The sequence below is a fragment of the Pleuronectes platessa genome, chromosome 9 (assembly GCF_947347685.1).
Source record: "Pleuronectes platessa chromosome 9, fPlePla1.1, whole genome shotgun sequence".
In the NCBI taxonomy this organism is placed as follows: Eukaryota; Metazoa; Chordata; class Actinopteri; order Pleuronectiformes; family Pleuronectidae; genus Pleuronectes; species Pleuronectes platessa.
In genome coordinates, this window is record NC_070634.1 from 13,480,134 (window position 1) to 13,505,862 (window position 25,729).

At 44.8% G+C, this 25,729-nt stretch overlaps 1 protein-coding gene across 1 annotated transcript; it reads left to right on the forward strand.

Annotated features, from left to right (window-relative positions):
* The first annotated feature begins 4,677 nt into the window (after nt 1–4,677).
* Nucleotides 4,678–25,079, forward strand: shdb (Src homology 2 domain containing transforming protein D, b). The gene is made up of 7 exons (XM_053430700.1): nt 4,678–4,897; nt 5,530–5,920; nt 7,824–7,974; nt 10,593–10,814; nt 19,539–19,713; nt 21,271–21,390; nt 23,944–25,079. Exons 2-7 carry the CDS (start codon nt 5,588–5,590, stop codon nt 24,128–24,130), a joined length of 1,188 nt encoding a protein of 395 aa, XP_053286675.1. The 5' UTR covers nt 4,678–4,897; nt 5,530–5,587; the 3' UTR covers nt 24,131–25,079.
* Nucleotides 25,080–25,729: the final 650 nt, after the last annotated feature.

Below are 25,729 nucleotides of genomic sequence, written 5' to 3' on the forward strand. Positions count from 1 at the left end.
AATCACTCGATAGGCACTTTGTCAACATGTACACTGAAATAAACAACAGAAATAAACAAAAGTAGTTATTATAGATGTATGTTATTGGAAGTTACAGCTTATCCAGTTGGGTCAGGTGGGTTTTTGTAATTCCGCACTTGGTTCAACATATACACTGAAAAAAAAAAAGACAAATTACACAAACTACTAAAAACTATTAGATAAGTATGGTATTGAAAGTTACATCTTATCCAATGTGTCTCAGGTGGTTTTATATTTACTCCAATCAACATGTAGGTGTCAATCAGTTTTTGAACATGCTATGTGATGTGGTTTATGAGCAGTAGCAGCATGCAGCCTACCTGTGGAGGATGGTCCTGCTCCAGGTGAGTTCCTCCTCTGTCCCATCAGCTGCTGCTCAGTGAAAACACTGGAGTCACTGCTGCTGCCTGGAGGGAGCAGCGATGCGCCCGCCTCCGTCGTAAATCAGCCAATCGGAGCAGCGTTTGAATGGCAGCGAGGGTCAACATATGTGTCGCGTGCAGTCTAGCCCGCGGGGCACTTCCTGAAAAGTGACATGTGTTCATATTAAACACAACGTAAAACGCCATTCCAGCAATTACACTGAATCATTGTGTCGGTGTTCTCCGTTTCAGTGGCTCTTTTTTTTAGCTCATCACACGGAGGCGGGGCGAGGACAGGTTCCTCTCTTTAGTTTGGACTTTTTTTGGCCAATCACCCAAACGTAAAACTGGAGTTAACCAATCACGTTGCTGGAGGACATGAACCCGGAAGTTGTCACTTTCAAAGCACATGAGAGGTGAGTGGCTCCTTTTTTTCTCCTTTTTTTTAAAACCTAAGGTTATACCACCACTGAATCTGATGCTGGTTAAAGCTGGGGTACATATGGAAGATACAAGCCTTTCTCTTTTCTTTTTTTGGGAAAACACTGAAGCACTTAATTCACAGATGTTAATATTTAGAAATCAAACCCCATGTCAACGGATGGAAGAATGAACCAAAGATATTTGCTAAATCTCTTCAATGCATGAAAGACTTGTTTATGCTCACTGAATAATACCCCTCAGTTATTTATCTAACTTTAACAACTCTCCTACTAGTCTACTGTTGTTAGTGTTTGGTTCTGTCTTTTCCTCACTAATGTATCATCACTGATTTCAACTTTGATACGCGATGCCTGCCTTAAAGGGATACAATTTATCTTCCCACCACTATGAGAGGTGAGTGACACCTGAAAAGTTAAAAAAAAAGGAGTAAGGACGACAAAACTAACAAATAAAGCTAATTATTATATAAATAATTCTACTATTCAAGGTGCTAATGAGTTTTTACACTTAATTAAAGTGATAATTTACTGAGGCACAGACATCAACACATCTATTTCCATATATGGATGCAGACACAAATTTCCCAACAAACTATGAAGTTACATGGGGCTTGCCTCTGGGTTTGTTTCTATAGGAGACATGCAGTACACTTGAGCTGTCAGATGAGGGCAGTAGATGTAAGGCAGATTAAACTACACACAAATAATTATTCCTTCCCGTCTGTGCAGGCTCTTCTCCAGTCCCCCAGCTCACGACATTCACGACTTTAAGAGATAGCCTTTGTTGGTGAATGTCTGTACCGCTACTGATCTGCAACAGAAAGAAAAGGTTGTTTTTTTTAGTTACCTTTTTAAAGTATTATAATTGAGGCTGTTATTGAGCGTCTGCATGAAGCCCGAAGTTCAGAGAAAATGTCTTATCCATATTTAGCCCTTTATAATGAGGAAGTCTTGTTAATCCTCTGAACTATTCCACTGCGACGTCTTGTTTTCCGATTCAATTAAATCTTTGGCTCTGATGCAAACGTGTTTATTTTGCATTTTTGTATCTGTCTTTCTGCCTGTCTGTCTCATTATCCCTTCTCCCTCGCTGTTTTCTCCATTTGTCTTCCCCAGTATCCCCGTCTCTCTCTCTCTCTCTCTCTCTCTCTCTCTCTCTCTCTCTCTCTCTCTCTCTCTCTCTCTCTCTCTCTCTCTGTTTTTATTTTATATTTCTTGCTCAGATTTAATCTTTTTTCCCATACAGGCTCTCACGATGGCTATAGGACAGAAAGAAAAAATGAAATGTACGTCTTATATGTTACTGGCTTGTAGGGGTGTTGGGCTGGTCAGAGTTCTGCAGATGAGAAAGGGGGAATGTGTGGCTGAGAGGAGGGAGAAGAGAGAGGAGATTACTGCTTCAATCAGAGATGACAGGGGATACAAATACAAAGGTAAAAAGGAGAAGCAGAGAGAGGGAAGGAGACGATATCTTTTGTCATTGGAGCGTCTTAACTTTTTGAAATAGTGATTGCACGGGAAAAGCATCCACATCTGTTGTGCAAACAAATGATCCACAAGTATCAAAGTCCCTGTGTTGTGCCAACAAGATCTCTATCAACTTACTGAATGAGTAGATCTCATTCCCAGTAGATAAGCCCTTGAGCAGAGCATATTGATCTGGCACCGTCTCGATAATGACTAGCTCTCGCAGAAATGTGAATCTTGTTCCCGCAACATTTTGTGGTTCCTTCAATCTTGTTCTGTTAAGATAAAAACAAACATTGAACTACTGAGGTGAGACTGGTTTTAGATCTGTCAGTCACATAAGGGCAGATTCTTTCCCACATGAAGAAAGGTAATTTGGCAAGCTTTTACATTTGCTGCCATTTGATCCTGTCTTCAAGATAAATGCTCTGTAACTAATTCAAACTGGACTGCAGGGAGCTGAACGTGACTTCGGATTTCAAAAACCAGAGGAGCCCAGGCTAGGAAACCAGTGGTGCATGTAGGGGGAGCAGGAAGATGTGAAGGTCTTGATGGGATAGTGTTGTTGTGGCTGTGGTGGCGGGGTTGGATTCTCGCACGATGACCTCACCGAGTCTCCCACCCCTGGGAGAGAGTGAGCTCATGAGTGTTGTAAAGAAAGAGGCATTTGCCGTCTCTTAACAGACTTAGATGGGCCTCATACCCACTGTAGCACATAATCCATTTTGCCAGCGTGGACCGTGGATAGTGGGACATTTCTAAGAGGATGAAACATGCTAAGAAAGAGAGCAAAGAAAAAGATGAAAGAAAGGGGATGAAATTGAAGAAGATGATTTATTGTTTGAGTGCTGTAAAGGGCCGGACATTAACACAATATCATTAATTACCGCAAGCACAGTGAGGAGGTTTAATGCATAAATTATCTACCTCAGATTTGTCAAGTGTTTGTCATCTCTGCGCATAAAGATGAGTTAAAAAACACAACCTTCACTCAGTAGCACAATCCAGTCTTCAAACTTACAAGTGAACAGTTGTTTTGCCATCACCAAATCTGAGCTGTCCATGCAGAAAGGAGTATTATAGTCTACCCATGTCACAATGGCCACACACCATTAGTCTTTATGTGGAGCTACTTTATTAGACGAATAAATCTAAACCGTGGTTGGTAGCATGCTCCAGTTCATCTGGGCTGTGGGTAATACGTGAGCTACAACTTCTCTTTAAAACACAGGGTGTTATTCTTCTCCTGTCTACGTAAACAGCAACACAGCTAAACAGTACATAACTCTGGATTCTCAACAGGCCTCTCTACTCAACCCTGTTACACTCATACCTGTCCTGCGTAAAACAACGGCAGGTAGGAACCAATCAACTCCTTGGCAATCAGACATGCAGCAGCAACTTGAATATATAAATGAAATACTAATTAAAGTGCTCTTAGGGACACCAAGTAAATTTCCTGTATGTAAAAATATACTTGGCCAATAAAATAATTCAGATTCTGATTCTGAAGGTAACAATCATGTATTTAACAGTAAAGATAATTCTGCAAGTGAACAACACTGCTTTGGAATGATTCCCACTGAAATATATCACTTACATTATAAACTACACAGCTCAATGAGGAACATCAAATTTGTGTGTACCATAACTACAGTTTCACCATTGTTGCCTCTTTTCCATCTCTTTCCAAGAAAGTGACAGTGCCCTCCTTTTTTAATAAGATCCTTCCTCTATCCGGCTTCTGATCTCAACCTAGGAGACTTTGCATGCTGCAATTTAACATGGGGACTCAGTATTAACTCATATGTGGTGAGTTTGGAGAATCAAAGTGAAAAAGAAGTGAAAAAGAATAAAACTAAATTCACAAAATAGATCCTAACCACAAAAATATCCATAACAATAACAACTTCACTTCCTCACTGTTGTAGGATTCCCCCTCTTCACCAAACGCTTCTTAGAGAGAGAGAGAGCAGAGAACAGTTTTGTTCAGCCTTCGGGCCTTTCGTAGTTTTAGGTTCTTTTGAGGGAAATCTGCGAAATAGTCATATTTAAAAAACCCACTTGAGGCTACAACACAAAAACTCCGTGATGTCATGCAAATAAATAATGCACATCTTTTGGAGCACGTTCGTGGGTGCTGGAGTCTCATCCCCCTCTCCTCCTCCTCCTCTTCTTCCTCTTCTTCCTCTGTTCTTCATTTGTTTTCCCCGTGCAGCTATTGTGAAGAGGATGTATCTCTGGGTTGCATCCCCCAGTGTTGATGTGCAGATATTTCAATGAATGAACGCTCGGTTGACTGCGGGAGGGGAATAGGAGGATGTTCCTCGGGGACTGAAGCGCCTCCCCTTTAATCGCTCGGCTGGCGGAGCTGGAGAGTCGCTCTATTCACTCGCACATTTGCCTTCAGCGGGTGAACTGGAGCTCGTGTCACTGCTCGTGGGTTGTTTTTTTATTTATCCCAGAGAAGCTGGTGCTGGTGTTTTTTCTCCTCTTGTTCCTGTAGTGCAATGAAAAAGGAGAGGCAGGTTTTGGGTCGTTTCAGTGTCAGAGCGTCATGAAGAAGCGCGGAGTAAAGCATCCAAAGTGGCACTAGGGCAGTAGGTGAGTGTGTCCGCAGCGCGCAGGAGCTATCTGGTGTTTAATCCTGATGTTTCTACGAGAAGTCAAACTGTATATTTCAATTTGCTCGTGTGTCCTGCTCCTTATAAACTTACTGCTTTTTATTCTGATGAACAAACAAGCGGAAAATACATGTAGCTCTTTAGATTTAACACTTCTCGGCTATTTCTGTGATTCCACATTACTTCCGCCAGTCTCGGTCTATGATTCTTTTTTTATCAGTGTGTTAGCGTCGGTTTTTATTGCAGGGCTGTGTAATGAAATTCCAGCCTTTGGGCAAAGTCCAGATGCCAGTCGCTATATGCCCCAGCTCCCTGCGTAAAACAAAAGGGGGGTGCGTGAAAGCCCAGCTGTTGGTGCAGTTTCATGTCACTTGCAGTGCGTGTGAAGTGCACGTTGATTGTGGGCCCGTGGCCACAGAAATAATTGTCCAGCACAAATATTTTTGAGGATCGGGAGCAAATGGATTAATGTTGTTTTTTATTTGATTTATTTGTAATCTTTGAAATTACTTAAACAGCAAATCATATCCACAGCTCACACAGGACCATGAGAAACAAGGTCAGACAGTAACATCCCCTTTTATTTATTTGTCCCTCTCTGCTCCCCTGCAGCCTCCTGCTCTCCGTCTCTCTCCCTCATCACACACCAGCACTGTTTGGCTGAGCAGCGATGGCCAAGTGGCTGAAGGACTACCTGAGCTTTGGCAGCAGGAAGGTGCCCCCACAGCCGCCCACACCAGACTACTCCGAGAGCGAGATCCTCAAAGCGTACCGGCTCCAGAGGGACTTGGACTTCGAGGATCCCTATGAGGACTCAGAGAGCAGGCCCAGGGCCGAGTCTGGGCCGTCTGACCCTGCCACGCCGGTGTACGGGTCACCCATGAAGTCGTCCAGCGTGGACCCGAAGTCCCCCAAGCATAGACTGATCAAAGTGGACTCCCAGGAGCTCGGGCGCACCAAGATCCTCCTCAATTCCGTCTCTATAGAGGAACAGCTAGAGCCTGTAAGAGCCTCCTTCTCTCATCACATCTTTGTTGTTGTTCAGAGCAAAAAAAACAAGTGATGACAAATTAGTGATTGAATTAAGGCGAGAGCGATGAAAGGAAAGCATCCCATTCCTTTAGCTGTGACAGCTTTATTGATCAGATTCCATAAGCAAGTGTCTGGTACTGTGTGTCACAAATACGCTTTGTTTTCATAAATCACATTACATCCCATGCGCCACATAAACTTGCTTCCATAGCTGGAGGGGGAAATTATTGACGGCTTGAGTGGACCGTTGAGTCGGAGAGGGTCCCAGTCCCCTGAGTTTATGTCCTTCCATAAATAATAAATGGGGTTTGGTTTTGCAAGCTGAGAGAGAGACCCCCGCATGAGCACATGTTAGGGGCCGAATACAGTACGCCATATATGTAGGGACGTGTCACGGGCCAGAGGGGAGTGTAATTTATACAGAGAGGCTGTTGATGTCATCAGGCCTCTGTCAATGTATGTAATGTCAATGTTGTGCAGTAGAAAACATCCACGGCGACTGTAAAGAAAGGGGGGGGGGGGGGGGCAAACAGATGTCAAGAGAGCGACAGGAGAAGAAGCTCTAAGGTTTCAGAAGGAAATAGTCTGCGCATGAATTCACCTCACATATGCTGAGCGAGTTAAGGAGCATGTCAGTGTTTTTTTTTCTTTTCGTCCCTGCAGTTAAATCCATGACTCCACTCACGGAAAATGGCTACAAGTGCGAAAAAGGCCTGAAGTGGGATTGAAGTAATAGTCTTAACTGAAGTCAATACCCCCCACCCCCCCCACCCCCCTCCACTCTCCCTCTCTCTATACCCAACTCTCCTCCTGCACTCATTAATTTCCCAGGGTCTGTGGGAACATCCGCACTCTAATTAACATTGCAGATTCCCGTGCATCGATAAATAACCTGTTACAGAATCAACACGGGATTAGGATGTGATTTTGTGAAGCGTGCGTGTTTTGAAAGAATTTGGGATGCAAAGCCTGGCAGGAGTGATTGTCTTTTTGCAAGAGGAGGAGGAGAGCAAAAAGGGGGCTGGTGTGTTTATCTTTGTACACAAGTGTGTGTGTGCTTGTGTATTTTCATATCGTGTGTGATTGTGTGTATGTGAGAGACAGACCATATGGCTGCCTGTGTAGCTGTCAGTGTGCCAGATGACCACTGTTTTCCTCCTGTGCTCACATGAAAGAACAAATGCTCCTGACCGACCAAGCAGCTCCTCTTACTCCTCCCTAAAAAAAAATAGATCATCCTGAGACAGGGCGGCTACTCACTGTGTTGCATTCTCCTCTTAAGACTCAATGTAGTTTATTCTCTATGCCTCTAATGCGAGTACCACCTTGCGTGGTTTCTAAATATACTCAGCATTTGTGTGGTATTGTGATGTTGCACGGCAAAGGTGCTAATTAGTGTGTTGGTGATGCTCCAGAAGCATTTTGTCTGCGACCAGACGTATATTTAACGCGCCACTCAGCACAGGGACCTGATTGCTTGTTATAAGTGTTGCACTGCTTTCTCCTCCATCTCAGGGTCTTGATGACGTATTGTTTGTGCAACAGAATTTATACATACAGACCAAATTCTCCTAATTATCAGAAAACGTTGATGCCTGAGGATGTTTTTTATGCAAGTGTTTATTTCAAAAGCGTTTCGATTTTTATAAAAACGCTGATTATGAAAATGCTGGAATCAAAGCAACTATAGTCTATGATTGCGAGCTCTTTTTTCACTTGTGCCTGCGAGACAAAACATTTTTTAAATCATATTTCATTTCTGTACTAAATCAGAAACAGTAGGGACCTGGTTTCTCTAAGGGGACAAGTTAATGTTGTGTTCTGTCAGCAGGAGTCATTTTTCATTATGAGTAACTGTGTGTTTTGTCCTTTAGGTGGTGCCCTCTGCTCCGCTGGCAGGGGACACCGACTATTCTGATCCTTTCGACGCTCGGTTGGATCACCGGCTGGAGACGGACCTCGGACCCGCTCCCTGCCCGAACAACGGCTACATGGAGCCGTACGAAGCCCAGAGGGTGATCACAGGTCAGTTGACCCTCACTGCTCATCACAGTGCTCATGAGATCAGTAACCCTTTCACTGCCTCCTTTTTGTGTTTCAGTTTTCTCATTTTGAAGTTTTGTTCATGTGGTAAATTCAGGCATCCACACAAATAATCAATCAGAATTGCATGAGATGAAGTGGTCATGCTTTAAGGATGAATTCAGATCTCATCATGAAGAGCACTGTCAGGTATTCTACTGCATTTCAGACACAAAATCATGAATAAAATATGGTTCTGTGGAATGAAGTAATATTATTATTATTGATCTGTAGTCCGTCAGCCATTTCTTTCATTAAATAGCATTGAAAGGATTTCCGACATTATCATTCTATTTTGCATTCACAGAACAATGCTTCTTTATTTCCATATTCTCCAGCTCTTTGTTCTAAAAAGCTCCTTAAACGCAGTATTTCACACTATTTCCTGTTTAATTGCTTCATTTATAGCAAGCAGCTCTGCTCTGGATTATTGTACCTGTCGACTCCCCTGCGTTAGATTCATCACAGATGAGCCGGCCCTTTGGAGATAACTATCCAGTCCCCCCCCCCCCCCCCCCCCCCCCCCCCCCGTTCTCCCTGCTCTGTCCCAGTCATTTAGTGTAAAAGCCTCCCCCTCCTCCCCTCCTCTTCCTCCATTTCTCTATCTCTCCTCATCTCGAGGGCTCTCCCCCGCGGCCCTGAGGGGAGACTGGCTGTCTCTCTAATTTGTTTTTTAGCAAATTTGATGTCCTGTTCACCCGCCCATTGCCACTCCTGCTACCTTTTTGTTGGTCACGTGACGTCCATTACATCGGGTGTAAACGATCGGAGCCGCCCTTCATCGCTGCCCAAGTGGAGAAACGCTGAAGAAGATCTTTTCTTGCAGCGGCTGGACAACCCAGTCTCTTGCCACTACACGTTTTCTGATGAGACTGGGTTGGTTGGGCTGGATGGAGCCATTGGAAAGATTAGATCCACAGCGGTGACGGCAGAGTGTTTGGACGAAGCCCTGTCACAGTTCTGTCTTTGACTTTGAATTGAGGCTGTCACTCCAGGACTGAGTGTCTGCCCGCTTTTGTCTGTCCGTCTGTCAGCCTGCTTCTGCTCATTAATAAACACGGCGGAGCGGCAGAGACAGATGTGAGATGGGAATAGTGATTCTCTGTCACAAAGACTGTCCTGAAAAGACACCTGTGCGCTGTGTTCAACTGCACTTTACGAGTTTGAATGTTTACACCCCTCAGTCCCGTCGCAGTTTCCAGGCCCCGGCTCACATCTGTATGCCTAAAGGCTCCTCTGCCCTCCCAGTCGTCTTTCCCCTCAATCTTCTCTCTCTGTCACCTTTCTGGCAAATTGCTATTTTCACCCCCCTCTTTTGTTTTTTTCCCCTCCATCGTGCCTCCTATGAATCTCTCATTTTATTTCCTCCACGCCAGTTTTTATCTCTGCGCCTTCATCCCCTCCATCTGCAGGCTACCGCTGACACGGCGGGTTCCCAGCGCAGGTATAGAGCAGCATTCAGCCCCGCTGTGCTTCTGTCTCAATGGCTTTACATCAAACGCTGACAGACCTCGCCTCCCCTCCCCTCCCGTCCTCCTCCTCCTCCTCCCCTTGTTTCCTCACTACTTCCCTTTCCTCTTCCCTCTCCTCCTGCTCCCCACCACATCCTCTCACTCTCTTTCCCTCCTCCCTCTCCTTGCTCCTCCTCCTCTCTCCATTTCCCCTCCACCCTCCCCTTTCTAGCCTCAGGGACTTTCCCCAGGGTCTCCACTCGGTCGCCATGGTGACTACAGGGCCGCCCAATAGCGGTGTCTTGTCGTGTGAAGGTTAAAGTTTTTCCCGCTTTCCACCGGTGAATATTTCCATTTCGTCCCGTTCAGTGCTCACTTGAGTGGACTCTGGCTATGGACACAGAAGATGCACACTCCTTCATTTCCCCCCCCCCATTTTCCCTCCATTTCTTAACCCTGTGTTTTGAAAGGGGATATTTTTAAGGTCAAGCTATCAGACTGTCATCAATGATTGCTGCTGCAGCTTACAGGCTCCTATTGGTGCATTCCGAAATCTGATTTCCTCCTCTAGCTTGCATCATTAATCTTAAATCCTTTTACCTCATGACCATGTTTGACTCCACGTAACAATCAGGTGCTGAAGAGCATCCCTCGGCTGGAACCCACTGAGAAAGTGATGAAAATGTTATCACGGGTACGCGGATGCTGTTGTGAGCCATGCTAGATCGGTGCTGGGATCCAGGAATGGTGTGGAGGGGGGGGGGGGGCTGGCTACCGTGTTGCTACTCAGCATCTAGCCCAAGGCCTCGTTAAGCCCCCCCATATGAGGTTTTGAGCTCACGGCAAGCTGTGCAAACATAATTTGTCTCTCCACTCTAATTCTAGTCATGTCAGAGCTCAACAGGCTTTTTGTTTTGCTTTGTAGAGCAGAATAATATCAGTCCTGTGTGAAGAGGAGCCTCATCACTACTGGCAAATATTATCTCCTAATATTCTCTGTTTTTTTTACAGAGTGGTTAAAGGTGACACACGAGACAAATCTCTAAATGCTTGCATGCGTTTTGTGTGTGTGAGTTTTATTGCGGATTTAATTTGCATATGGTTTGACAGAGCTGCAGCGTGGCCCGGGAGGAGGACGGATGCGTGGGGGGGTGCAGCTCTACGACACTCCCTATGACGACGAGCGAGGACAGCGACTGGGCCTTGTGTACGGAGAGGCTCAGGACGAGGGCAAGGAGAGCAGCCGGCTGCCGCAGGATGACGAGAGGCCGGCTGACGAGTACGACCAACCCTGGGAGTGGAAGAAGGACAACATCTCCAAAGCCTTCGCAGGTATGTAGAAACATCGTGACGGTGTTGTGAGGAGGAGCATAGAGTTGCACTGTTTGAATGTGTGCGTGAATAAGTGAAAGTGACTTGTACTGGAAAGCCCTTCGAGTGATCAATAAGACTAGATTAGAATATTTACAGTCCAATTCCTATTTTTGATTTTAGATTAAAATCTAAATGAAGCAAATCACATATTAAATTTATGTTTCATGGATTATGTGGCTTCCCTGTTGAATATGAAAAGAACAAATGATACATTGATATCGTTGGTGCTTGCTTGTCATTTTCAAACAGGGAAAGTGTAAAAACAAAATACTACAAAGATTTCTTTTGCATTGGAACTGTTCAATCATGCTTCTCAAAATGCATGATTTAGTTAATATATTAAAAAGCTTTATAAGTTAGAGAATTACATTTTTGTAATAACCACACACCATAGTTTGCAGGCTCTTATGGCTTCAAATTGCCAGAATGAATCGATACTCGGAGCTTCCCAGAAAATATTCGACGTGTGAGATTCAGTATGCAGGAAATGCGTTTTAAACTGAAAATCCATCTTAAAACCCACATATTTAAAATCATCTTTTGTCTTTCCTGGATATCTACTGAAGCTTCTATAAACGACGCAGCAAAGATGAGGAATAACACAAAATTGGTTTTTCCAAAAGGGGAATCATGAAATTGATTTAGTGAAAATTATCAATAGCACACAACTCAAAATGGCTCCTTTTTATAGACCCTTCCAGGATTACACATAGAGTCCTGACCTTTAATGTTTCATCATTTCATCGCCAAGCCGCTTTCTTTGCAAGAAATAGAGACTACTGTGACCTTCACTGGCTCAAAGGACATCCGTCTCTCTGTCTCTTTTACTACATTTAAACACCTACTGGCGACTATTGATGTCTCCCTCTCACACATATGCCACAACACTGTCACAGCAACCTTGGAGTTAATTGGAATTGACAGAGACGTCTCGTGTGTGATTTGCTGTGTTGATGTCATAAAAAGGAGGTTGACAGTGGAGGAGCACGGAGGAAGTTCATTCCCTTTGTGAAGCGTCGTTTTATCTGCGGTATTTTTGAAATAATTGGCTCGTGGTTATCGTTTTTAAAGTTGCTCTGAGAGTTCATGTCCCATCCCATCTTCTTACGTTCCATCTACCGAGTGTAATTGGAGGGAGAGAGAGTGAAGTGGAAGCAAAGAGAAACCGGAACAGACTGATGGGTCATTTAGGAGTGGATCACTGTAAGGCACGTCGGGCCAAGTCAGCTTAATTGAGCTGCATCTTCAAGTCACCAAGGTCAAGGTGATGGGATAATAAATCAGCCGCCCCTCCGCACCCGCTCTCCTTCCCCTCCTACGTCTCCCCCTCCCCTCGCTTCTCAGTTAATTACATGCCTACATGTGCGTGACTGATCCGGTGCTAATAAGAGAGTCATGGTCAGCACACAATAGTCTGAACACACTCACACTCGCATAGACATATCATTTTACACCATGTTCATCCTTGAATCGCGTTAACCATAAAAAGCAGCACAGAGACGCCATAACTAATTGGAGAGCAGAGTTTCAAATGGAAACGCACGGCTGTTAATTTAAAAGCCAATAACACCTCTCACCTGTTTGCAGCACTTATTCCTGCCTTATCTGTTATTTTCTTTTGCATTCAAGCTTCTCTTCTTTGTGCCACATGCAGTATGCACTCCTGCTTGCGGCACCATTAGAGGACACAGTGGAGGAACACGCCTGTGAGGCTGGAGTTGTCTGACCCCGTGTTTTCCCCCCCATTTAGAGTCAGCACTATAAGCCGTGGCGCTGTGTGTCTTCGCAGGCCGGAGCGCTGAAGTATAAACACACAAACAGTGTTTTCCATTCTCACATTTAATCCATATTCCCAGGCCCGCTCAGCGTTGCTAGGCAGGGCCGACATGCAAGGGGAGGGAAGGGATGGCGAGGACGAGGACAGAGCCGAACAACAAGAGAGATGGAAAAGATGGACAGTGGGCAAAAAAGAAAGGAGAGATGAGGAGGAGGACTGGGGGTTGGAAAATGGATAGAGATGCTGCAGAGGGAGGGAGAGGGAGGGAGAGAGAGGGAGAGAGAGGGAGAGAGAGAGAGAGAGGGAGAGAATGAGAGAGAATGGGGTGTCCAAGGTTATGGTGTGTATGGTGGCAGCTCAATGGGTGTTTGTGGAGGCCCAGTGCTGCTGAGGGGAGGGGTGTTGAGGAGAATTAATGGTCGGGGTGAGGTGAACAGAAAGGAGGGGGGGGGGGGATTCAGGGCCATTGTAGCAGGGTGCAATCAGTCATCCTCCTAACACAGGCACACTCTCTATGACACACACACACACCAGCATCGGCAGCAGCGGTGACAGCGGTGTCCTCGCAGCCCCCCCTCCCTGCGGATGTGACACACTCACTCTGATAACCTGCTGCAGGGGGCAAAGGGGGCATCACGATCTGCCAGCAGCCCCCTCGTCATCACCTCCAGTGCACGTACACACACACACACACACACACACACACACACACACACACACACACGTGGCTTCTCAAATCAGGTTTTCCAGCTGTGATTATCACCAGGCTACTAATTCAAGGGTGAGAGGAGATTGTGTGCACGTCGGCTCAAATGAGTGTGAGGGTGTTGGGGAGGGGGGGCTGGATCATATTGTGTATGGATTTACGTACTTATCATTCATGTAAGCTCTTCCGAACAGAATCTCGCTGATTATAATTTTTCGGGGATTATCCGTCTTTAAATGTAATCGGGTGAGTATTGTGTGCTGAAACCAGGCATTTGAAAGCAATTGATAGATTTTCATTGGACGTTTGGATATGGCTGGCTCAGCTGTGTGAGCGTACCTGAGGATTTAAACGTGACAGGTCTCTCTCAGTCCGCTGGGTTTTAGTTACGCTGTTGGAGAGCTGTCGCCAGTCACAAGCGTCCAGCTTGAATTACAGCGGTCATTATTTCCTGGAAGTCAATAGTAACTCCAGCAGTGCGAGTTTCGGTCCGGCAGCCATTCAGCACCAACTAGAGAGCTAATGAAAGGCAGCATCTCATTAGCTCTCTGATGGTGACACCTAATTAACAGATGAATGGGTGTTTCAATTTTTTTTTTTTAAAGTTTTATAGTCTACCTCAAGAGAATTGAGCCTTTTGATTTGAGCTAGATGATGAGCTATGGAGGAGTGGACACATGATGAGAGCGCCGCAAATCAGCTGGAAAGGTGAATGAATAACATCGCCGCCTCTAGCAATTACCATTCTCGTGCCATTGAGCAAAGCACTTATTCTCCACTTATTCCAGTGCAGCTGCTCATTAGGCAACAGCGAAAAACTGGGACTGGGAATGTGTTTGAACCAGAAGCAAGAGGGCGGTGAAAATGTATGTGCAGTTTAGGTAAATACTTTGCAGCCAATAAAATCTTCCTGTAATTAATTTACCTTTTGTAGCCATAATATGGAAGAAATGATAAGAGCTGCCTGTAGCTTGAGTCACCATTGTTTTAAGGGGAATAGCAGTAGCCACGAGTTCAACATGTTTCCTTTGCTTCCAGACTCTGGATGGATTGACATATTATTTGACAGAAAATGAATGATACTCTGATGATAAATCCAATTGACCATGGTAACCTTTTTACTTCCAGTACCATTGTGAAGCTTTTCTAATCATATGGTTTAACTTTTGAGTAAAAGGACCTTTTTTAAGTGATCATTAAACCTTTCATGTGGTGCCATCATCAGGCTAATTGGTCACTTTTGTTTGGTTTATGACCAAATAGCTTCATAGCTAAAAAATTCCTCTCAGTTGAGCTGTACTTTGTGTTTACTGCTAATTGGTGCATCTTAGCATGCTTAATTATAGTGAACCATAGACTTTACGAAATGACTCCCCAAAAGTGGAGCCAAAGTCTCTTGCTTGCCACCTGAGGGCTGGCTGCAGTAAAGGTCTTAAATTCCACCTGCTCCACGTTTGTGGATGGGACATGGGCCAAACAAAAAGGATAAAATGCACGTACAAATGAAAGATGGTTCCTGTCATTTGAGGTAGTTCTTATAACCCTGATTATTAAAACTGCGGTAAAATTGTAGGCTTGATGGCCTCTGACTCACGATTGGTCAAGTGTGTATATCAGCAGGAACTTTCTACTGTGGGTCCATTCCCCGATCACTACCGCAGAGGTTCCAAATGCTCAAGATGGCGCCGTTCGTATCGGGGATATTTTGGCTTCATTTGTGGATAGTGGGAGGTGCGGTGCGCATGTTATACTGTTATTAACACCATTACATGCTTAACTTAGTAAACCTTTCCCTACTAAACATAGCATGTCAATATTGTCATTGTTGTGAGCATGCATTGAGCTCAAAGCATAGCTGTACCTCAGTCTAATGATTCAGGTTATGCTTTGCTGATCATAATAGATTCTTTCTAAGAAAATATAGACATATTTTCAAAGTCAAAGGACATGAGATTGCTTTATCCATCCTTGGGAAAGGAGCACTGTTAACATAGACGCTAAAGGGTGCTGTAAAGTTTTAACGATTGCCAATGCAAAGGCTCAGTTGAGCAAACCTTGCAAAGGCAGATGGTCGACAGCCTATTTGTGCTGTGTCTGGATGTCTGGGCACATGTGCTCCGACATGTTTCCTGGGCTATTCTGGGTGTTTGCACTTCTCCCTGTACGAGCCCCATAAAAGCGTGTTAGTGTGTATACGTGTGCATGCAGACAAGACAGAAAAGACAATTAGATTTCCATTTGCGGTGCGGTGCTGCTCTCTGTTGCTCTAAGCAGACCCTGGGGACATCTGACCAGTCTCTTCATCAATTTACTGGCACAATGGAAGGACTCTTATCTTGCTCTCACTCTCTCTTTCCCTTTCACTCCTGCTGCCACTCTCTCAGCCCCTTCCCTCCTCGCTGATTTTCTCCCTCCTTCAGAATGAACCTTACCTGACATAAATGAAAAGGCATGTCCTCCGTGATTCCCTCTTGCCAGCCACTATGGGAGACAGGTCGGAGCAATGATGGAAGTAGAGTAGGGCGCGACTGGAAGGGGGCCAGGGAATATGGAAAAAGAGATAATGCCCCACTTAGGTGAAAAAGGGAAGATGAGAAAAGAGGGAGGTTCAATACAAGCCTCGGGGAAATGGATGTAATGAATTACGAGAAAATGTGTACAAAAAGGATGCTCAATGAATGTGTGATGCTTCTAAGATTGAAATCAAAACAGCATGGATCTTCATTTTGAAAGAGGGACTGGTGTGAATGCATGTTTTTAGTTTTTTTTCTACCCTGCACTGGTGTGATGGCAGAAGGTGTTAATTGCCTGTCCTTATGGGAGCCATTTTTCCTCAGCAGAAGCTCTTTGTGTGCAGAATGAAGACGAGCCGTCGGGGCTGTTTGAAGAACAGATGTTCTCATTAATGGGGCTAATGAAGCTGTGCTGTTGTCTTTGTCGGCTCCTCCTCTGCCGTGAGGACACAGGAAACGGCTGATGTGCTTGAGAAGTCAGTTATCTGTCACCCAAGGCAATTTGAGCTCTGTGCAACCCCAGACAGCAGAACTTATCTGGCCCTTCCCTCCCCCCTCAGATGATTCCTGGTAATTGTTAGCAGGTAGTTGAGGCACATGAGACCACACATTTATTAAATTGTTGTCACCTGTTTCATCAGTCTGGTAATTATGGGGGACAGAAACGATAACAAAATAAATACACTCAATTTTCCAACATAATAACTAATACATTGCAGTCGATTTAGAAACAAACCAGGAATGTGGGTGTAGATGTGACCATGCCTTTAACCATAAACTATTAAGTGTGTCATTGTTTAGTTCTGGCAAACAAAAGCACTTCTGTGGATGACAACTCCACAGGTTCCTGGGATGAGTGAATGGAAGCCAGATGTTCCCTGTTTGTCAATGAGTGACATGGTGTGATATTGTGTCTTTGCTCGAACGGGTGTGTTTGAATCTCTGTGTGTGCCTTAGCTTGGCAATCAACCTTTTGTTATCAGTGAGCAGCTCTCACAAGGTTCTGTGTTTGTGCTAGTGTGCATGTGGGAGTGTGTGCGTGTGTGTGTGTGTGTGTGTGTGTGTGTGTGTGTGTGTGTGTATGTGTATGTGTATGTGTATGTGTATGTGTATGTGTATGTGTATGTGTATGTGTGTGTGTGTGTGTGTGTGTTTGTTTGGAACCTTTTGCATTTCAGACAGAGCGATTGTTAAGAGTCTGACAACCAAACAGAATAGGTAGATTCTGCAGGTTTAGGAGGATTGTCTTCAAATCAAAGGGAGAACATGTGATATTAATATAAATCTATGTGAAAAGGATGTGTTCATACAGATCTGATCAGCTCTGACAGATAGTGGAATTATTCATGTGAGTTAAGAACATGGAGAAGGGATTTAAATGAATGAGATCTATGATTTAAACTTAACAATACTTTAGTTGTACTCTTATAGTTAGAAACTGATTTACAGCTTAAAATAAAGAGAAATCTACAAATGGGATCAGACGGTGGAAACAACTGATATACTCTCACTTCTTTTGTACATTTCTTCTTTCACGAGACAAAATGGCTTGTTGCAGCTGCTCAAACACTGAGGGAGAGGAGTCTTGATGGGATTTTCCTCTCCGTCCACACCACCTGAGTTTATCCCTCGCTCGGATGGCTGGGCACACTTCTGACCTGTGATAAATTATCTTGTTTGTTTCCTCTCACACTTTAGTGAGCCTCTCATTTACACCCCTCTCTCTTTCCACGCGTCTTTCGCAGTTTTGCTTGAGAACTAGAGGTGTGAAATGTGGATTGGTGGCGAGCGAACAGGCAGCAGAGTGCGGCAGTGATGGGGTGTTTCAGAATGTCAGGTGTGTGTGTGTCTTTGTGGGTTTGTGGACTTGTGCGTTTGCGTGCATGTCTGCCATCGTGGGATGCCAGGCCACACTTAAATCCTGGCTTCGGTGGAGGTGCAGCCCGCTCCAGATGGGGCCATTGTACCACGCCATGCATCAATAATTCATTGAGAGCCAGAGAAAGTGGCGGAGTGTCTGCCTGCTCAATAATTAACCAGGGAGGGAGAAAGGCATGTATGTACAGCCCGGGTCTCTCTCCAAACGCCCATTCAAATGGCCTTTGATGTTGCAGGCCTGGGGGGTCTTTGGATTTGTCGCCTCATTTAGACATCACCCCTGTTTTCCCTTTATTTGTTTTGTAATCCCTTTCTGCTTTAAATGGGTCTGTGCGTGTGTGTTCGGCTGCAATAATGACTGTTAAATGAGATGGTTGCCCTCCATGGTGGAAACTGGTCTATTTTCAGTTCCGTCTCACGGCGCACACTTCCAGCCGCTCTCTCACCGTAGGTAGGACAGTGAACTGAGCATTATTCTGCCCCCGAGCTCTTCAGTCCCAGTCACGTTTTGTTTTCCAAAGCATCGACTTCCAGGAGACTTAAAGTGGATTCTGTTCAGATGACTGAACTTCTCTCGTCCTGTCTGTCTTATCTTCTTGGCTCTTTTTGTCTTGTGATGAATAACTGTAAACACACAATCTGAGACGCTTCAGTGTGATGAAACAAGGAGACAGGAAGTACAGCTCACCACATTTCCTGACACCACATCCCTGTCATCTGCACACGCGTGCTGCTGCTCTCTCACTCTCGACGGGGCCTCCCTGTCTTCCAACTTTTTTTCCACATCGCACTTCTCACTTACTCCTCATTATGAAATCTCTCCCCCAAATTCATCACCACCACCTCTTTCTCTTTCTCTTGCATATCTTTACTTGGTTTAACCCATCTGCCATTTTCTCACTCCCTTTCCTCTCCCGCCTCCTCCACGCTCTCCCCCACTTCTATCAGAAATGAGGGAGTTGTCGGATTTGCCCTGGCCTGCCCCGGTGGGTCAGCTGGAGGAGGAGCCCCCCGTCAGAGAGCAAGGTGACCTCTAACCCTGAACACAACCAGCACGACCACCATCCTCCCTTTCGCTCCCCTGCCTTGCCATCCTCTATCTCTCCAAACACCCGCACATATGCAGTCACGCTGACCTCTGCGACCCAAGCTGTTGTCCTACATCTGCTCTACCTCATCCCCCCAAACTCCCAGCGGCCTTCATCTGCACCACCTGCATCTCTCTCTGCCTGTTGCAGTCATTATGGTTTGCCCCCCCCAATTACTTAATCAACCATGCACGACTAGCTCCCGATATGTTGTTATATCTGCCTTATTAATATCAGAAATCTCAGTTGAGCTGCAGTTACATTTAATGTTTAAGCACTGCAGATTGAATGTCACCAAAAGCAGCAACACTTCAGTCTTCACATGTAATTTGCTGCCGAACGGAATTAGGGTCGTAATCCGTGCCGTCGACTCCTGGAGGTTGTGTGTGCCAGAGCCGGGCAGACAAGAAGCCAACTTCCTGCCTCTGTCTGCCCTGGGAGATTCATAGAAATGTTGATGATGGTAATTGCGATGATGCTGATTCAATCTGTCAGAGCGGGACCTGCTGTCCTCTAGTTGCGAGAGGTCTCTTTCTCTCTCTCTTTCTCTCTCTCTCTCTCTCTCTCTCTCTCTCTGTGTGCTGCACGTGTGTTTTTTTGTGTGCAATAGCCTGGTTGATGATGTTTGCCCGAATCTGGCTGTGAGGTTTATAATCCCTTCTGGTCACAGAACTGTGTAAATACGGTGACTCACTTTTTCTGTCTCTTGTCTGCCAACAGTGCAGTTTGACGGCGCAGAGTGGGACCGCTCCTCGTCGCCCACAGAACGCTTGCGTCCTCCGGGGCCGTGGTCCAGCCCGCTGGCAGGGGGGGGGAAGAAGTTTCGTATGCCGCAGGAAGGCTTGACAATGGTTGGGGAGAGGGTGGACGCCACTGTTCCTCTGGAAAAGCAGGTGTATGTATGCAGCTTCTTTTAAACCCATAGCAACTAAATAAACATATATCACTTGCTATTAAACTGAGTGGAGCTCATAGTGTTTAAGGTTTAATCAGATTAAAAGGCTTACATGATTTAAAATTCACTGATCTTGATAGTTAATCATTGAGTGCCCCTGTTGCCCTGAATTTAATTACCTCAAGTATAATACGGGATAAAGAAATTGCACTGTCTTAGATGAAAAACAGCTGTAATAGTGGTGGTGATGCAGTTGACATTAGCTGACATAAAAAATACCCACAATGCTGTGCAAGATTGAATATGTGCACATGTTTTAATCCAGTCAGGATTGTCTGACTGTTCCATTTCAATGAGTTATACGAAAGCCAGACATCTTGCCTGGAGCAGTGTATGATGTTTATATGCATCAAACAAACCTGAGTTATAGAATTACGTAAATGCAAATCAAATGCCTCTGTGCAGAGATCCTGTACTTGCATGTATTTGTAGAAAAGATGTTTTGTATACTTGAGGGACAAAGAGAATGTAACGCATTCAAACAAAACTTCTACTAAGCAGCGCTCATCAGAGCTACGAAAGGTTAGAAGGAAACTAATTAAGTCGGAGCATTAAAAACTCACATCTACTCTGCGGTCTTGTAATTTCAGACATCATTGGTGTAATTTATGTTTCTCTTTCTGTGCATTTAATGGGCTGTTTGGTTAATGAAATCCAAGCACTTAACACCCTTTAAGCAAACATGCTCCCTGCACCCGCACCACACACAATGGTGTACTCACAAACACACACACATGTCCATATTCACCAGGGGATGGTAGTTAATTATTATGCCCCATTACTCCCTGATGATCTCCTAAGGGCTGTTATGAGCTTTGTGGTCTCCTCCTGTTTTAAACAAAGAAACAGCGTCACCATCAACCTGTAGCATTCACTTCAATAGACTGTTTTATCTTTTGTTTATACTTTGATAGTCCTTTGCAAAACACACTGATCCTTTTTTCTGCTTTTTTGTTTGTTTGTTGTTTCACAATTAAAATGTTCCCTCTAAAAACATTGGTAGATAAATAATACACTGAGCGTGTTTTCCTACATTATAACAAATATTGAGTGTCTGTTACAACTTCTTGTTCTTTTCAATCAAAGCTTTTTTGTTTGCCGCTGCCTTTTTTTGAGTCACATCTGAGCCTTTTATTCATTCCAGACTTTTGCATGTGAAAGTTTTTGCAAAATTAAAAAAGCCCAAAGTAGAGGAAGCTCCCCAAAGAAAACATTGCTGCTGGAGCTCCTGAAGCTCCTGTAGCTCCTGAAGCTCCAGGGGCTCCTGAAGCTCCTGTAGCTCCTGAAGCTCCTGAAGCTCCTGTAGCTCCTGAAGCTCCAGGGGCTCCTGGGACTCCTGGAGCTCCTGGAGTGTTTTCTGTGGGGAGCTTAAAATAATGAAAATGAATATGGGTAATCAAATTGATTACGTAACGCTGACTTTGCTCTTTGCTGGTGTTAATGTTGGAATCAATCTTGATGTTATGTTGTGTTATGTTGTGTGTTTGTGTGTGTCAGATGGTACCACGGATCACTGTCTCGTTCTGAGGCAGAGTCGCTGCTAATGCTGTGTAAAGAGTGTAGCTACCTGGTGAGGAACAGTCAGGCCACCCGCTCCGACTTCTCCCTGTCCCTACGGTAAGTCATAGGCTCACACACACACACACACACACATGCACGCTGATATACCACAACAAGCTGGAAGACATCCAAACCAGATATTCAATATTCAGTGCTACATTTTAATTGAGCACTTTCAGCCGCGCGAGTGAGGAGTGTGTGCAAAGTGTGTGTGAAGCCACCTGAGCTACCGATCTCATAGCGCAGTCTCCCACACCTCTCCATCTGTCTCCCGACGCTCTCCCTCCCTCCCCTCCACCATAACCCCCACTTAAGATCACTGCCACACTGATGCCTTCCCCGATACTCATTTGCAGCACATAATACTGCTTATCTGGTCAAATCTCTCCCTTGTAATTACCACCATGAACCATTGTCCCTGCCTCCAACCGCTTTCCCATCACCCCCTGTCCTCACCCCATCCTTGGCCCTTCTCCATGGCCTCCCTCCTTGGCCCCGTTGGGCCCTCTAAGTGGTAATCAGGCAGGTAGAGCACACTTCACTGCACACATCATCTTCCCCATAATCGCTAATGAATATGAATTACCTTCTGCGGGCCACACAAGGAGGGTATGGGGAGAGATGGAAGGGAGGGGGGAGGCACCGAGTGTCACTGTGTGGTGCTGACATACAAACAAGCTCATGCATTACTCATTTACATGAGTAGAGTGGGTTTGACACACACACACACACAAACACTCACACTCACACACACACGCACACACATACTTGCACGCACGTTTGCTCAAGCAACAAGGTCACAACTAGCACTGGAGATAATGTCTCTTATGAAACTGCAGAATCTATCAGCCTCTCATTCTTTAGGAGGAGGAGCTGTCCTTCAGAGTCCACAACATCAGAGTCAGTCGCAGCACAATCTGAAATGAGTCCGAGTCTATTAATCTGAATCGTTTTATTTTTCTACATTCCTATTAGTAATAATTAGGCCCACGACATTTGCCCACGACATTTCAAAAATAAGTCACAATCAACAATCAAAAGTTCATGATGTTGCAGGTTTCAGAGAAAGTGCCTCTTAGCTGAATATAATCTATATCTATGAGAAGACGAAGGAAAAGGGCAAAATGATGACACAAAACTATAAAGCACATTGGTCTCCTTTACTTTTGCTGTGCTCACCAGTCGTTTTATTCCCAAATTTACTTTCAAATGTCTCCTTTATATTTGTATGTCTTGTCTTCCATTTGTGTCGTCCACACATGCAGCTATTTGGATGTTTTATTCGGTACTGGAACACAAGGAAAAAATACAAGGATCTTCTTGCATTCTTTCTGCCCTGAAGGTCGATGAAAGCTTGTGTCCTTATAAAGTTAAGAGTGTGCAAATTCTAGAGTGTGCCCTTCTTCCTCTCATTAATGTCCTGTCAGCACAGGGGGAAGTGTGTGTGAATGGTGGCCACTTGAATCATTCAATTCAAAGCACAGTGCTTTTAATTAGATTAGATTACAGTTTTCATCTTAAATAGAAAGAGCACTTTTCAAATTCTTTACCTGTGTGTTGTGGTGGATTTGCAGGTTAGGCGAGGATTTTGACACATGGCCATGATTCCAATATACCCTTCAGAAATAAGTCTATAATAACAGCTACATTTATTGAATCAACGCAGCGTCTGGGTGTTTCTGTCCTTGTGGTAGAATCTCTCTCCCTTGGGAAAAATCAAACCATGAGATTTTAAGATAACAGTGCAACGTGAAGAATGGGAGGAATGACAAAAGTAGTTTAGCGGAGACAAAATGAAGAGGCACTCCAAAGCACTGAAACAGACAGTCCTGCAGGATTGAACCCAACATGAATATCTATGAAAGCAGCACTGGCAGGTTCTAATGTACCATGAGATACAACCAGTCCCCCAAAACAAACAGAGCGGGATGAAAGCTCCCTGTCAGCTCCGAGCGGCGCCCGACTGGATCACACGCGTCTGGCTGTCGCTGCTCTGGAGACACGTGGTGGGATGATCATGAACTGTTGTTGTTTGGCTGTTTGTATTCACGGAGGGTGTCTTTGATTTCAGCGCTCCTCAAACTTTAATTTGGTTGACTAGAACAATGACGATTACGGTGACAGGTTTCAGCCCTTGTCTTTCCCTCTGCTTCTATAATTAGACATAAGTCATGACTGGCGGGCGGGCGGGCTCTTAAAGGGGAAGCGCTGCCGTTGCTGATGTTAAAGGGGAGGAACTGGCGTGGTTGTCTTGGAGAAGCCCGTTTCACAGTCCAGTGCCTCCTTTCTTTTTTTTTTTTCTTTCTCACACACTCTGGTTTTGTCTTTCCCACCATGTGCTCTTATACAATCCATTCATCCATCAAAGTGTCTCTTCCCTCCTAATTTGTGACATGGTGTTACATCTTGGTTAGAATCTCCTCCTGCAGCAGAAGGAGGCGAACATAAATCCAGGCTGTCATTTCCCCTGTGTCGTTATGTGACACAGCTTCCTGTTTTATGTCCTCTACATTTCATGTCGCCCGCCCTTTTCTCTCCCTGCTATTTCTCTTTTTCATACCGGATCACTCTCATGCTTCTTCTCGTCTCCTCCCCCCCTCTCTCTCTCAGGAGCTGCCAGGGTTTCATGCACATGAAGTTCACGCGGTATAAAGACGGCAAGTACGTGCTGGGCCAGAACAGCCCCCCGTTCGACACCATCCCAGAGGTGATACACTTCTACACCACGCACAAACTCCCCATCCGGGGTGCCGAGCACTTGTCCCTGCTGTTCCCCGTGCTGGTGCAGACACTCTGACTGACTCCCTCTGGAACTCCAGGATTTCATTGAGCTCAGACAATTAAAAACTTGAATGTTTGACGGGGTCTTCCCAGCGGAGTGCCATCAACTGTAGTCCTGTATTGGACCGGACTGCTTTTGATGAATCGACACACCACGGAGCCAATGCCTTCACCCAACCACTGCTGTTGTACCTGTGCCAAGTGTGTCTAAACATCCGGGAGGATTGATTCACATTAAATGCAATACCTGAACTTTAAGCCACCTTTGTTGTAACTTCTCTCCCTCATATCCTTTTGCTAAATCAAGGGGTTTACAATGTCAGGACATCTGAAATTGTCTCTTTCTTTATCACATGTCTCTCACCACTGTCTGAAAGAGAGAAAGTCTGCATATTCTAAACCTCCCCAGTTCACAGAAGAGCTGCAGAAGATTGAGTTAAACGACTGCTTCTCCACAGAAACACACCTCATCCACACTGGTCAAAATATTGCTGTTGTCAGGTGAAAACCTTGCAAGTTCTATTTAGCTCATTTTTCATATTTGAACCCGAATCAATAAATTGAATTGTAATGAATATGGTGAGAAACTTTTGTCATCCCCTGGGCTCAGAAAACCCTTGTTGTAAATTGTAAGAAAATATTGATAAAAAAAAAATGCTATTTTTGAAGAAAAAAGGTTTTTACCCACAACAGTGATGTTTTAAATGCTTTTCTACACAAAGCCACACAGTTGATTTTCATTCAGTGTGTTCTGTGGCGTCACGCTGCTGCTGTATGTTGATGATTTGCTTGACACGTCTCCATGTTACTTGTCGATTGTTCACTGTAAGCAACAGAGAGGCTGTGTTGTATTGGTACTCGTGCTGACCTTGCTGACCTGGATCTCTTGTTGGTTGCCTACGTTGCATTTGGTAGACAATGCTGGGTTTAAAAAAAAGAAAGAAAAAAAACAACAACCCCTCTCACGGCTTTCATTGTCTTTTCACTGATTTGAAGATAACATACGTTTGAGAGCTGAGCTGCGGACGACATCCGAAGCTAACGGAGGACTCACACGGAAGCCTTGCCTGGAGTTCAATGCAGATCTCAAAGCATCGACAGTTTCATGCTCGGGACACACAACATAACCTATAAAGAGGTGCACAGGAAATAAAATCCATAACCAGTAATTTTACCATACATAACACAAGGAATGCGACTTAGCGGAACCACAATGCAGTTTGGCAACGTCTGACATCACCCTATTCAAAGTCAATGAGCAGCGTCTTGGTTTAAGTGTCTTACGCATATGTGTGAGTCCAGCGTAAGGGCACTGTCACACATATGCAAATGAAGCAGTGGTGAACCTTCACCTCCCATTCACTTCCATTCTGTGTGAGCAAGGGTCATATAAAACGTTTGCCTGCTGTTGTGAAGCAAATCCTCAGTGTGACTTTGCAAAAGTTCAACTTTGGTGGACTTTGGCCCGGGACATCTCCCTGCATTCCCGTATTTGTGACTGGGACCTGAGAGATGCTGATCAGGAAGCCCTGGACGCTCTGGACTCTCGAACCTGACGAATGTGGGCCGTGTTCTCACACTTCCTACACTTTATCACTGATTTTCTGTCTGGCCA